At 41.2% G+C, this 15,330-nt stretch overlaps 1 protein-coding gene across 3 annotated transcripts in view; it reads right to left on the bottom strand.

Moving 5' to 3' along the window:
- The window catches only part of LOC129810983 (dual specificity protein phosphatase CDC14AB-like), a 45,317-nt gene extending 30,481 nt beyond the window's left edge, over positions 1-14,836 (bottom strand). For all 3 annotated transcript variants that reach the window (XM_055862033.1, XM_055862034.1, XM_055862035.1), the window contains exons 1-4: positions 14,352-14,836; positions 13,800-13,890; positions 13,298-13,373; positions 9,372-9,464 (exon numbers count right to left, since the gene is read on the bottom strand). In XM_055862033.1, coding sequence (XP_055718008.1) covers positions 9,372-9,464; positions 13,298-13,373; positions 13,800-13,890; positions 14,352-14,448 — 357 coding nt within the window. In that variant the 5' untranslated portion in view covers positions 14,449-14,836. The remainder of the gene's footprint in view (positions 1-9,371; positions 9,465-13,297; positions 13,374-13,799; positions 13,891-14,351) is intronic.
- Between the last annotated feature and the right edge of the window lie 494 nt (positions 14,837-15,330).

The following is a 15,330-nucleotide window of genomic DNA, read 5'->3' as shown; positions in this document are numbered from 1 at the left end:
CCATGACTGAATTACTGAAGCCACACAGCTTTCATTCCATGATTTTGGTCATCCTCCAGCTTCCCGATTTATTCAGGTTTTGAAAAGATAGGTTCTTAGAGCACTAATATAACATGATCGGGAGACAAGGACACAGAATGTGTCACACAGATGAGATTCCACAGGCAACAGCAGAGGCCAGTAGGCCACGTCTCAGCACCACGGGCTCTCCAAATGGAGGACATAAAAAGCACACGCTAGTTACGTCCTCCATTCATGAACGTGTTGCTCTCCCAACCGTGTAAGCAACGCAGGTAGCTCATCTGAATCAACGCTAAAAACGAAACACTGCGGAACTCAACACCTCAGCATCCCACATCCATACAAGGAGTAGCAACGACAGAGTGGAGCAGCACGTCTGCCATTTCATTTCCACTGAATAAGTTAATTTATCAGCCAGAGTACAAAGTGTGTTCATAACATTTGGATGTAGAGGACCAGATTTAGCTCATTTCTACATGTAAAAAAAAAAAGACATTTGATCCCCTGCTGTATTTGATCCCCTGCTGATTTTGTACATTTGCCCACTGACAAAGAAATGATCAGTCTATAATTTTAATGGTAGGTTTATTTGAACAGTGAGATAGAGAATAACAAAAAAATCCAGAAAAACACATGTCAAAAATGTTATAAATTGATTTGCATTTTAATGAGGGAAATAAGTATTTAACCCCCTCTCAATCAGAAAGATTTCTGTCTCCCAGGTGTCTTTTATACAGGTAACGAGCTAAGATTAGGAGCACACTCTTAAAGGGAGTGCTCCTAATCTCAGCTTGTTACCTGTATACAAGACACCTGTCCACAGAAGCAATCAATCAATCAGATTCCAAACTCTCCACCATGGCCAAGACCAAAGAGCACTCCAAGGATGTCAGGGACAAGATTGTAGACCTACACAAGGCTGGAATGGGCTACAAGACCATCGCCAAGCAGCTTGGTGAGAAGGTGACAACAGTTGGTGCGATTATTCGCAAATGGATGAAACACAAAAGAACAGTCAATCTCCCTCGGCCTGGGGCTCCATGCAAGATCTCACCTCGTGGAGCTGCAATGATCATGAGAACGGTGAGGAATCAGCCCAGAACTACACGGGAGCATCTTGTCAATGATCTCAAGGCAGCTGGGACCATAGTCACCCAGAAAACAATTGGTAACGCACTACGCCGTGAAGGACTGAAATCCTGCAGCGCCCGCAAGGTCCCCCTGCTCAAGAAAGCACATATACATATCCGTCTGAAGTTTGCCAATGAACATCTGAATGATTCAGAGGACAACTGGGTGAAAGTGTTGTGGTCAGATGAGACCAAAATGGAGCTCTTTGGCATCAACTCAACTCGCCGTGTTTGGAGGAGGAGGAATGCTGCCTATGACCCCAAGAACACCATCCCCACCGTCAAACATGGAGGTGGAAACATTATACTTTGGGGGTGTTTTTCTGCTAAGCAGACAGGACACCACATCAAAGGGACGATGGACCGGGGCCATGTACCGTCAAATCTTGGGTGAGAACCTCCTTCCCTCAGCCAGGGCATTGAAAATGGGTCGTGGATGGGTATTCCAGCATGACAATGACCCAAAACACACGGCCAAGGCAACAAAGGAGTGGCTCAAGAAGAAGCACATTAAGGTCCTGGACTGGCCTAGCCAGTCTCCAGACCTTAATCCCATAGAAAATCTGTTGAGGGAGCTGAAGGTTCGAGTTGCCAAACGTCAGCCTCGAAACCTTAATGACTTGGAGAAGATCTGCAAAGAGGAGTGGGACAAAATCCCTCCTGAGATGTGTGCAAACCTGGTGGCCAACTACAAGAAACGTCTGACCTCTGATTGCCAACAAGGGTTTTGCCAACAAGTACTAAGTCATGTTTTGCAGAGGGGTCAAATACTTTTCCCCCCTCACTGTATGTCTAGCAGAGAAAAGCCATATGGCGTTCAACTGGGACATTCTTTCCTGACACGCACAGAAAATAGCTATCTATATATTTTCAAAAGGACGTGAGTTTCGTGTTCATATATCACAACCACTGTGTGCTTTTCGAGTTGCCTATACGCGAGTCAATCACAAAAATAACACACTTGATTTATACTCTACATTACAGCACGCTAAATGTGTCTGATCAGATATCAGCAGACTAATAGATCCAATAACCAAATACACAGACGGAGATTCAGTGAAAAAGAAACAGGTTGATTGATTATCAGACAAGGGTTTTTACTCAGAATATAGCCCAGGCTACTACATGAGTGAGGAGCAAAACGACCCACCTGTTATACTAGGCTAGCGTAGGCTACTTTACATGCAAGCAAAATGTTCTGACAACTGATAGACAAACTAGATTATCATCATGACCACGCACCTGAATTTGGCTAACATTTTCCCAGCCTTTATTTTGGTATTGTCCGTATATAGCTCGTTTTTGGTCACAGGTCCAGGAATGGTTGAAGAATTGCAACATTTGCGTAGAACTAACGCTACAGATAGCAATACTAGGGGATTTGAAAAGCCATAGTCAATCAATCAATAATATAATAATTATTTTAGCAAAAATGTTTATTTTTAATTTACAATCTGTGGAAGCTATGAGAATAGGAAGATTCAAATCTTTTGTGAAGCATCACAGCACAGTTGAAAAATATATGGCAAATAAAAATCCGAAATGGATGATGTTGGAAGATAGATGGGAAGGGTTGAGTGGAGCTGAAGGGTGGGACTAATAACAAGATAAACAATGTAGGGCATACGGGATCTGTGAAATGTGTATAGGTGCGGAGCTTTTGTGAAATAGCACAGTTACAAGTGGAAATCTAACTGGATGGACAACAGAAATAGAGGAAGGACTAAGAACAAACAAGAGAGAACTATTATAAAGTAGACTGTGTCTGTAAAATGTGTATAAGATGTATAAATTGAAGGTAAAAACAGAAATGTTTATCAGTTTACTCCAATTGGGGGATCGGTGGTAGGGTTTGCGGGGAATAATAATAAAGGTATACTCTTTAAAAAAGTATGTATGTCTATATAGGTATGTGTATGTATATATGTGTATATGTATGCATACGTGTATGGATATATATATATTTACCCCAAAAAATATGGGGGATTGGAAATGATGCAGACAATTACATTGGAAGCAACATTCTTTCCGCAACATTAAGCTGATCCACCCCTAAAAGAAAGAAGAAAGCCTAATTGGAACCCAGCCTAATTGGAACCAAATACTCAAAACGAAGATTCTGTGAAAACAGAAATCTGACATTGATGGATTTATCAAGAGGAGTCCCCCCACGGTTGTCTCAAAGCAGCGCGATAACGCTGTCCCAATCATAACGGTGCTGAAATTACAGTTGACAACACACGGCTGTCGCTTTAAAGTATCTAAAACGGTTGGATGACTTTGGGAGTTTCAGTAAGCAACAACACGATAAATGCCTTTCATGGCAGTCTACTTATTTTCGTAATTCAGTGATAGTAATTACTGATTGATCCATACAGTTGTGGTTAAGAAAGGTCATGCATAGTGGTGGGCTTTGCAAAGTGATGGGACATGCCTCGCAAAGTTTAGAACTGCCACAAGGATGGTAACAGCCCAGTAATGACCGCTGCCCAGCAACCATCAATATGAAGCATTAAATCGCATGAACGCACATTGCTTAAGCCAGACTTAGCTACGACTAGTCTTATTTTTGGTTGGTGCAACAGGTGTCAATTCTGATCCCAAAGTCGGACGTAGCTACGCCACCGACCTAGCGTTTAAGACCAACTTTCTTACACCCAACTGCTGTAACAGGACCATGGCGTAAACAATTAACACATATGGCCTAGAGTGCCAATTTTCAAAGGTTGACTGGATGATTTGTCTCGACTAGGGGCATGTATGGGAGAGTGGGCTTGTGAATGCAGCTTGTGTGTCAGTGGGTCTGGTGACACGGAGGCCAAACAGTGCATGAAGCCAGCGTCTTCTCAGCAAGCAGAACAGAGCTTTGTTATTCCTGCTCCCGCTTCATGAAATATTCACCAGTCAGACAATTGGATCCATCAAAAACGCACCAGATTAAACTATTCTGCTGGTGTGGGAGTGTGTTGTCCCACGTGATCCATCATACAGAATGTGGGCCAGCTGTTTGTCCCACATATAATCCTCTCGGGTTGAAAGCGGGTCATTTGTATTGAAGAGCAGCACCAAACTTCTGTAATGAGAGCAGGGCCAGGAGGGCTCAACAGAGCCCACACAATCACGTGATCGGATCAATGGAGACCCACTTGGAAAGAAAACACAGGGAGTAGCAGACCGCCCTGCCGTGTTCCCAGCACATTCTCTCCTTATTAAAGTCAACACAATCCACATGATGTAGCTACAGATGTTATAACAACGCAGACAAACATCACATCCCGTATCCCATCTAAATTGGTTAAACGCAGTTCACCAGGCACGATATTGATTTCTGAATGCTATGTTCTCAGTGTGCATTTGAGAGCTAATGACTTGTGCAGCTGGGAGAAACTATATGGCCTGGTTTTGAAAGAGAACGTGATATTTCAGTGTCAATGACTGAAAAGTTCATCTTGGGCATCGGTCAAGGTTCAGGCAAAATTTAGCTCAGCGCTTCGTTTTGTGCATCTACCCTGGAGAGATTGTCTAGGAAGGAATAAGTGATAGCAGCTTTAATGAGGGTCACCGAGTGACAGATTAGACATACCATCAGTGCAATACTCTTCCCACAACGTTATCAGTTTCCTATTGGCCAATACAGGAAATGTATTCTGCTGCCGCTCTGCACACACAAGCTTGTTAGCTATCTCTGGTCCAACGTTAAGCCAACGCTCTGAAGGATGCAAGTCACTGATTGGTGCTCTATAAGCACTAATTGATTAATGTTGAGCTATATATAAAAACTGGTTTAAAAAGGAACGATATAAAATGTTACTTTATGGTTTGAACTGGTTCAGAACTTTTTGCTTGTTGGAAATGTGGAGTGGAAGGGGAAAAAATGTATTGTTCCATTCAGAACGAAACTATTGAAAAATAATTTTCGTTCCAACCCCTGCTTTGTTAACAGAGTAAAACAGCTTATATAGTTTGGCTTCTGATGGAGTACAACAGTTAAACTAAGCTCATGAGTCATTTATAAGTTATATTCTTCAAGAATCAAATGGGTACATATCATTCATTTATAAATCCCTTAAATAGCTGTATCCCCTTTAAAAGGAAAGTTTACCCAAAATCCAGAAACTCACAAGTGATTTCATACATCGAAACGAGTTCAGTGGAGTTTAATTCTTGAAGTTCGAGGTGTTCTTATTGTGTTATTACCATTGCACCATATAATGTAAACATAAAGGGCTAGGTGCTCTACAGGTTAGCATACAGTGCACTCTGAAAGTAGTTAGACCCCTTGACTTTTTCCACATTTTGTTACACTACAGCCTTATTCTAAAATGGATTAAATAAAACATGTTCCTCAGCAATCTACACAGAACACCCCATAAGGACAAAGCAAAAAGAGGTTAAATTTCTGCACATTTATTCTAAATAAAAAAACAGAACTACCTTATTTACAGAAGTATTCAGACCCTTTGGTATGAGACTCGAAATTGAGCTCAGGTGCATCCTGTTTCCATTGATCATCCTTGAGAAGTTTCTACAACTTGATTGAGTCCACCTGTGGTAAATTCAATTGATTGGACATGATTTGGAAAAGCACGCACCTGTCTATATAAGGTCCCACAGTTGGCAGTACATGTCAGAGAAAAAACCAAGCATTGAGGTCAAAATGTATTGTCCGTAGAGCTCTGAGACAGGATTGTGTCGAGGCACAGATCTGGGGAAGGGTACCAACATTGTTTTATAGCATTGAAGAACACACTGGACTCCATCATTCTTAAATGGAATACGTTTGGAACTACCAAGATTCTTCTTAGAGCTGGCCGCCCAGCCAAACTGAGCACTCGGGGGAGAAGGGCCTTGGTCAGGGAGGTGACCAAGAACCTGATGGTCACGCTGACAGAGCTCTAGAGTGCCAGACGGAAGCTAGTCCTCAGTAAAAAGGCACATGACAGCCCACTTGGAGTTTGGCAAAAGCCACCTAAAGGACTCTCAGACCATGAGAAACAAGATTCTCTGGTTTGATGAAACCAAGATTGAACTCTTTGGCCTGAATGCCAAGCGTCACGTCTGGAGGAAACCTGGCACCATCCCTACGGTGAAGCATGGTGGTAGCAGCATCATGCTGTGGGTATGTTTTTCAGCAGCAGGGACTAGTCAGGATTGAGGGAAAGATGAACAAAGCAAAGTACAAAGAAATCCTTGATGAAAACCTTCTCTAGAGCGCTCAGGACCTCAGACTGGGGCGAAGGTTCACCTTCCAACAGGACAATGACCGTAAGAAAAAATGCAGGAGTGGCTTTGGGACAAGTTTCTGAATGTCCTTGAGTGGCCCAGCCAGAGCCCAGACTTGAACTCGATCTAACATCTCTGGAGAGACCTGAAAATAGCTATGCAGCGACGCTCCCCATCCAACCAGACAAAGCTCGAGAGGATCTGCAGAGAAGAATGGGAGAAACTCCCCAAATACAGGTGTGCCAAGCTTGTAGCGTCAGACCCAAGAAAACTCGAGGCTGTCATCGCTGCCGGAGTTTTTTCAACAAAGTACTGAGTAAAGGGTTTGAATACTTACATAAATAAGGTATGTTTCTTATACATTTGCAAAAAAAATCTAAATACCTGTTTTGCCTGGTCATTATTGGGTATTGTGTGTAGATTGATTAGCATATATATTTTTTAAATCCATTTTAGAATAAGTAACGTAAAAAAAAAAGTGGGGAAAAAAGTGGATAAAGTCCAGGGGTCTGATTACTTTCCGAAAGCACTGTATATACCCTACTCATTTATGACGGGGGGTGAGAGACAACAGACATTGTGCCACCTCACATTGCGATAAATAGACATAGACTATTTAATGTTTTGGGCTAATATGAAAACAGAAACCGACTAAGGGTTCCACTCAAATGTTTGTGATAACCATTCAATAAAGTAAAGTTAAGTTACTTACTCATTAGATACGAGGGGGGGGGGAAATCCAGGACATCAGAGTTTGTGGGCATCAAAATCCCTGTGATCGCAAAAGCAATCATTACGTTCCTCCATTTCTGTAAGAATTGTTGTAACGTATTCAAATTCTCTGCAGCACAAACATTCCTCATTCGAGGTATTGGAGCATAATTGCCACAACTGCACCACCAGCCTGTGTTGATCCTGGGCATGGGTTGGGTCAGTGGTGCAGCTACTGCTGCGGCAGCTAGGGCATCGACAGCCAACTGAAGCTCAATTTGCCTCAATTCTTCATTCAAATACTCAGGCTCAAATTAATACGGTTCGACGACTTTCCAGTAGAGTTCTTCACAACCTGTGAGTATTTTGTCGTCAGACAGATTTGTAGGTTGTTGTTTACCTTGTATAACTAATGTGTAACTCGGTCTACACTTATCAGGAAAAAAAACATCTGGGAATAAGGTCATAATGTGAAGTTTCTACATAGCAGGGACTGCCCCGAGAGCACACATGCACAGTTGTTATCCATTTCAGCTACTGTGGCAGTAGCCAACATAAAACAATTATATGAATTAGGGCAAATGTTTCAGGTGGAAAAGTACACATTTCCTGACTCAAAACCGCTAGTACATTTGACAAAAATAGCTAATAAAACAGTACACAATTTCTGAATCATCAATTCACTGGCAACGGAGCAGAGCGAGGCCTGCATCCAGCAACGTCATGAGTCACGTGACCCTTTTTTGCAGCTGTTTCAGTACAGCACTACATGGAGAGAGAGAGGGGGAGAGGGCTAACTCCACTTAACTAGTTTCAATGTACGGAATCCCTTGGGAGTTTGTGGATTTTGGGTAAACTTATCTTTTAAGGTGAGTGGATCAAATCCTATTTGTTGTTAGAAAGTGCAGTACATCAAATTCTTTCGAGCATGGATAAATATTGAAGAGCATCTGACCATGTGTCAATATGGCTAGTGTGCATCAATATGGCTAGTGTCTAGACATGCTGAGAGGACAAAGCTAGCATGGAACCTTAAGTACAGCTGTGCATAGGACAGTATGTTATACAGGGTTCACTTCAGGGGTGTCTGTTGTTTGGGGAGGACCAGGGGTGTATTATGGCATGCAACCATCCTCCTGCCACTGTTATCCAGGATAGGAACCCAAATCCAGATTATAATCCAGCATGCCCCCTGCTGCAACGCTGCTTATTAATATCTCCTCCCAGAGCTATGTGGCCTGCCTGGGCTGCTAGCTAGACAAATAGTGCTATAGAGAAAAGACCCTATTCAATCTAACCCAGGCCAGCAATACAATATTACTTGGGGATTTAGATAGGCTAGCTAGTTAAGAAACTGTAAACATGGTTGAGATACACAACAACTGTGGTTTATCAATCATGCGTTTAGCCATTAAGTGCCGAAACAAGAATGAAGCCTGATATAGCCTATATCGTGCTTACCTTAGAGGAAGTCCATGTTTATTAAAGCTTCTAGATGCTGGGCATCACAATGGAAATATTCTGAGTAGGGCCTTAAATTACATACAAGGTTGTCATGACCGATGCTGACCCCTCCGTCTGTTCCCTTGGGGTAAGGACTGGGCACAGTCCACTGAGTGAAACACTACTGACCCACATTGCCGGAGATAATCATGTCATCTACGGCATTTGTCATAAGGCATGTCATCATCACAGCAACAGAAGCACCAGATAAATCCTTTCGTTTACTGCCACGTGACAGAGCAGCCAGCTGGCAGGGGATGCAGTCACACATTACAGTCAAGGCTGATATCTGATTGGAAGCGAAAGGACAGCCTTCAACCATGGATGGCAGCAAGGGGCCAAATGAATAGGGTCTAGTGCAACAGGAGCTGCTGGGCATTCAAAAGGGCTGGAAGATAGGGCCATTGTGGCAGGACATTGAGGACAATAGGGCTGACTATATATATCAGCAGCTCCCATCCGTTTCTGTTCTGACTCCAAGGGAGTCAGAGACCTGGCTGGCATGGTTAAAACTTTCAGGGGTTGTGTCACCTTGAAGGAAGTCAGCACTGGCTGAAAGAAGCACTCAAAAAAGGCCTTGATTGACAACAAAAGCGCCAAAACAAAATAAAAACAATACGCTAGGGGAAATGTGCATCGGCACATCTGGGTATATTGATACTAATGCAAAATGATTTGAGCTGCATTACTTCAGGAGGTGCAGCATGACATAATGTCCCAAAATACACTATTCCCCTTGCATAACTTCCTTTCCCTGCAGAGAGCGAGAGAGAGGATACTCACAGCATAGGCACCGATTAAAACAGCAGCGTTGGCCCTTTTCCGCTGGTCAAAGCTGGTGTAGTGTACGATTCGCTTTCTGGTCAGTGTGAAGGACTGCAGACAAAAAGGAGAAAACACGTAAGGAAAAAAACAACAATTAAAACATCACATTAAAGCTATTTAGATTAGAACAATTGAACTAGATATTCAAACACTGGATGAGTCAAACTCTACTAAACCATGTCTAAACAACAATGGTTAGGTGACCATAGGTTGTACAGTACTATGCATGATCATGTATTTATGTGTGGCATAAACATACGCTAGGCCTATATAACAGTTAGTGGCAGTAAATAGAAATCAACAACGATGAACTCGTCAGCTTCCTATTTTCTACTCAAGAGAAAGATGCAAGAACATGGCAGTTGGAGCTAATTAATAGACCTGAAAGCACATCTAGTTCTGGCTTGTATATGATATTACATTACATGAAAGGTTTTTTCTGCCATTGAAATCCTTGGGCGGGCCGCCTAAGTGTTTTCGGGCCGCCCAGGACAAACTGTGTAAAAAATATAGATAAACATAAAAAAATATATATATATATATATTTTTTTTTTATAAATAAAAAATTCTATTTTTCAGGATGGAAAAAATCTTTCAGTGTAAACTTAAAATGACTGAAATTAGATGTAAAAAAAAATAATTATTATAATATAATCTTTGAGAAACTAACAATCACTAGCTAGACAGTCAGGGAAAATTGAAAAAAATACAAAACCAATGAATTGCAGTATTGATTTTATGTTTCAGCAAAAGAACAGCATTAGCCATGGCAAAATGCATAGAATTGCAGGAAATTTGCTTTAAAACTGCACAAATCTCTCAGCGCCATGGAGAAATTTGTAGAATTGCAGGAAAGTGGCTTAAAAAGTCACTAAATCCTCCAAGATAGGGGCCGACACGCCCATTGCCACACGCCCATTGCAGCGCCCACCACCTAAGCCCATTTTTGATCCAGAAAAACCCTGATATGTACTGATGCAGACAGGACGTCGCCACCGCTGGCAGGACAGGTGGGCTGCAGGTGTGTGAGACAGCGTGTGTGCCGCTGTCAGTGTTTTCATTCAGAATCACTGCCCGAAGGGGCCAAAGCACTTGGAAGCAGCAAAGGCAAGCTTGAAGATAGACACATCCATAGACACAAATCCAGTCGCTGCTATATAAGCCTAAACAGAAATGTGAGGAGCACCATGCTCAAGTCTCTATACTAATTGAAGTGTCGTATGGAAATGAAACTGCAGAGGCTTGTAAGGATGACCTCAGTCTTTTCCTCCAAGAGGAAAACATAGGCAGCAACCTCCATTGGACGCGCGTGGGAGGAATATTTTACCATAGAAAAAGACATCGGGCCTGGTCATGAATCAATACCATCATCTAGGCCTGGAGGGAAGTGACCTACTTGTTGCATTCATGGCACCAATATGCTAGTCTTAATAGAGAAAGTAAATTGCTATATCACAGAGAAATGTAACCACGAAAACATAGCCTATATTGGATTGTGGGGAAAACAGACTTAATCTGCTGTAATGTTTTCACTTTATATGTAAAATACTTCAGACTATCTAACAAGGTTTGCTAGAAGATGTAGGCCTAGACCTAAAATAGGCCTAAACCTCCAAGATATTGAAGCAATACACGTGGATGGATTTGATTTATGGTTTTGTAATGTTTATGAAATTATTTGGGAAATGGATTGAATCTACTCAACTTCAAATGTAGTGAGCAGTGAACACAAGATGTTTACACTTCCTAGATCCTCTCTAGGTAAAGGTCAGGGTAAAAAAAAATGAAATGCATCACTAAACAGGTTAAGTTAGACAAAACTGAGGCCAGGCCAGACACATGCATGAGTGGTGAGAGGATGTGGAAACAGGGTAGGTGAGTGGGGGCAAAAACACAAATCAAATGGACTCAAGTCCAACAGGTGTGGTATGGTCAAAGCGTAATTGTCAAAGGGATAACCTGGCTCATTTCACAGACATTTCAGCCTCCAAACTGTATAATTTCAGCATTTCTCAAATCAGGGTTGTCCACTTTTCCTTGTCTTTTTCTTTCCAGACGATACTCAGCTTGTCATGCAGCAGATCCAAACCAGTGAGGTTCAAAGGAATGCCGTCCCTAAGGCAACAAGCTGTTCATAACACAAACACTGGAGGGCGAAGCGCGGTGGCATTGGCAGAAATGGGGGGGGGGGGGGGTGACAGTGGTAAAAACATCATGCTTGCTTGAGACTTTACCTTCAACATTGACCAACATCTACATATGACAGACCTACAGACTGTCTGCATCGACAGAAAATTGACAGGACAAAAAGACAGACGCAGAACCTCTATTAATGACACTATCTGAGAGTTACATGCACAAGGTGGTAGAGAGACATGCGTTAGACAAGTGGTTCTCAACTGGTTTTGCCTCAGGACCCAAATTGTACCAAGTTGTTTCAGTCGCAAAAAATAATCACCAAAATACAATCTGAAAAACTATTTTTAATGCTATATTGATAGTAAATGTAGCAATTATATGTCAACGGAACAACATTCCCATCTCTTTAATGTTCAATAATTAAACAATACTAATATTCTTGATGAAGAATGTTAATAAACTCTGGTTTGAGACGACAAAATCAACCAAAATAGCACTGCCAACAGCACTATATTAAAAATACTGTGAATGAAGAAAGAAAAAAAGTCTGAGGTAAATTTTTTAAATTCATAATTTCTACACATTTTCTACCTGGTTTATGTAATTTAAGGTCAGACTGGAGTATTTTTTTGTTTTTTACTCAGACACCCTGGACCCATTCAGTTGAGAATAACCAAGTTAGACAAAAGCGATGGGACCTCCCCTTGACTAGGGTCTTGTGAAGGTTTTGGCCTGGTGGGCCTTATAAAAGGGCAATTGAAAGCTAAAATTGAGCAGACCTAGCTAGAGCTTCACATCTCCTAGACCCCACTTAGATTTGAAGATAATTGAGATGGCTGAGCAAGCAACATATCTGGAGAATTTATGTACCCTGAATGTCAACAAGAACTCATAAATACTCAGGTGAGCCTAACAAACTAACTTCATGTAAAATCTTGGCATAAAATTGAGTTATAAATCGTAAACCGCAACAATGTAATGACTCCTAGATAAAAGCCAGGCCCTGATTGAACTCAAATTCTAATGCACATCAACAAATAATAACAAAGGTAGATCTATAAACAAAATGCCTCTCCTGTTACCAAAAGTGGTAATAACACTCCTGATTTCACTTGCACCAAACATGACAAACAGTATTATCTAATCATTCTTTTGGGAGGCTCCAGAATAGACAGGAATATAGCTGTAGCTTATACTGCAAGTTGGACTAGATTGTGGTGTTGTGTCAGCCCAATAAAACTGCTGAGCAACGGGGAGCAATGAAGGCCAGCTTATCCTGGCATCTCCAATGACTCTCTCTGCCCGAGGGAAAGTGACAACGCAGCTTTGGGACAGGTGTAGGGTGGCTAAAAGCAAAACACCAATAACCTCGCCAAAGCCCTAATTTACACGGTCTGAGGACTTTGTTTTGTCCAATCATTCCATTCATACCCTTCAAGTTTCCCAATGTGAGGCACTGCCAAACAGAAAAATGTTTGGTAGGGCCTATGAATTTATTATTGTCCTTGCAAGTAACTAAACTCTAGGCGGGGGAAAAATGTGTGGGTTTTGTAATTATCTAATAACTAACCCCATAAAGCACACTACTGTATGTGTTGCCATACTTTCAAATGTCACAAACCTTGCAGTTGTTGTCAATTAGGGTGTGGGGAGGTAGAATTCCACAAGTGGTTTTGTTGTCACAGATGCATACTGCACATTCTTACTGAGGGAGGTAAGGCTTGAGATAGAGGCACAGGACTTACCTTCAGCTTTTTGTTGAGTTTACAACAGTATCTATACAGAATGGCTAGGTGGAGGGGTCCAAAATCTGCATAGAAGCTGAAATATAATGAACATTTAAAAATGTCAGACTACTTAAACATATTTAAATTCTTGATATTCTAAATAGAAATGTCTAATACAGAGATAACTAAGCTATCCTATTCAGTAATTAACCCCATCTGCTATATGTATTATCAATTAAATATGTGTGTATTGTAACCACAGACAGTTTGTTTTACTTTTCTGTTCAGCTGGGAGGGTTAAACTTAAGCAAACCATTGTTCATCCCCAAGCCGAGTGGAACACAACGGTTTTATTAATCTGAATTGGAAAACGTATAATGAAAAGCTGTTACATAATTGCAATGAAAGCTCCTCAACAGCCCAAGCGACTTGTTGCCGCTGTCCAATAAAGTGTAGCTAATCAAATGCACTGAAGCGAATGGAAGTGAGAAGAGATTCTGGGAGGGAGAACAAATCTTACTTTTCATAGATAAATTCGTCATCCGTGCAGAAGTAGTGCGTGTTTGCAGTGCTTTTTGGTTTGCTTCTTAGGGTAGCAAAATATAATCGATCTGAAAAAAACATGGATACTCTTAACAACAAACATTGCGGGACCATAAAAACCTCCATCCACAACACACTTTACAAAGGAAGAAGGCGTTTATAGCAACATTGTTTACTCATGCGACTGTCTCTCTTGCTTCCCGCAAGCTGTCATTAAAAAGTAGCTGACTTGCCGTACAAAGCTTGCTACGTTCAATCAAATGTAAATTTAAACTCAAAATGGCAGATTAATTCGCTAGTTAAATTTACTTTGAAAATATGAGTAATCAAGTTAGCAGTTCTCGAACGCATGTGTAAATCACAGACAGAGAGGAGCTTGACCAGTACATTGGCTCGCGAGGTGCAAAGGCTCGCTCGCGCTAACTAGTTAGTAGCCAGGTTGGCGAAATACTAACGTTATTGAGTTGGCTAGCTTGATAACTGTTAGTTAACGTTAGCAAGTTTACACAACTACCTAATTTCCACTTACCTTTTATAAATTCAGAAGCTCCTATCAATTCTATGTCGTCTGCCATTTTAAACAAAGTTGAAAGAATAGCAGAATGTTTAAGACTGTCGAGAGGCATCGACACAGACAAGTTGCAAATACCGACTAAACTGGGAAAAAGTTAACGTTAGCTAGATAACGGTATCAGACTATCTATATATATATATTTTTTTTTTTAAGTACAGTAATTAAGTTAGCTGGATAGACAGAAGCTATCCTAGTTGCTAGCCACGCACTTTGCTCTACTCTATCTAGGCTGAAAGAATAAATTAGACGTCATTTGGACATTCCAATTCGAAATCCATGCCCAAGGATAAAGTGAAGCCCTGCAGCAAAAAAAATATTTGCATGCCTCTTGGTTTCATTCCGCGTTGCGTTAACTGAGGAAAATATCAATGCATTACGAACAACAGACTTATTTCCGACACCGCACAAATCTTTTCCCTGCCATGATTGCGGATAGGGACGTCACATGGTAACCATCCAATCACCACACAAAGGCACGTTTCCAGGTCATGTCTAGCTCAACCAATCAGCGATCAGAATCACTGTGCCTATACTCAACAATGGAGTTAAGGGCACAGTAAATAGTATAATAAAACCTCTATAACAGTATGTGTAAGTAACACTGTATAAACAGGCCTATATGAGTAAGACACTTTGTATGCCTGTTTAGCATGGCCCAGTGAATTAGTGAATTGTTAACAAAGTTATAGCTGATAGGAAATGCAAAATAACATCATGAGAATTTTTTTTATTTTTTTTTATTTCACCTTTATTTAACCAGGTAGGCTAGTTGAGAACAAGTTCTCATTTGCAACTGCGACCTGGCCAAGATAAAGCATAGCAGTGTGAACAGACAACAACACAGAGTTACACATGGAGTAAACAATAAACAAGTCAATAACATGGTAGAAAAAAAGAGAATCTATATACAATGTGTGCAAAAGGCATGAGGTAG

This window comes from Salvelinus fontinalis, chromosome 14, assembly GCF_029448725.1.
Source record: "Salvelinus fontinalis isolate EN_2023a chromosome 14, ASM2944872v1, whole genome shotgun sequence".
NCBI lineage: Eukaryota > Metazoa > Chordata > Actinopteri > Salmoniformes > Salmonidae > Salvelinus > Salvelinus fontinalis.
This window is presented reverse-complemented; position numbering and strand designations above follow the sequence as displayed.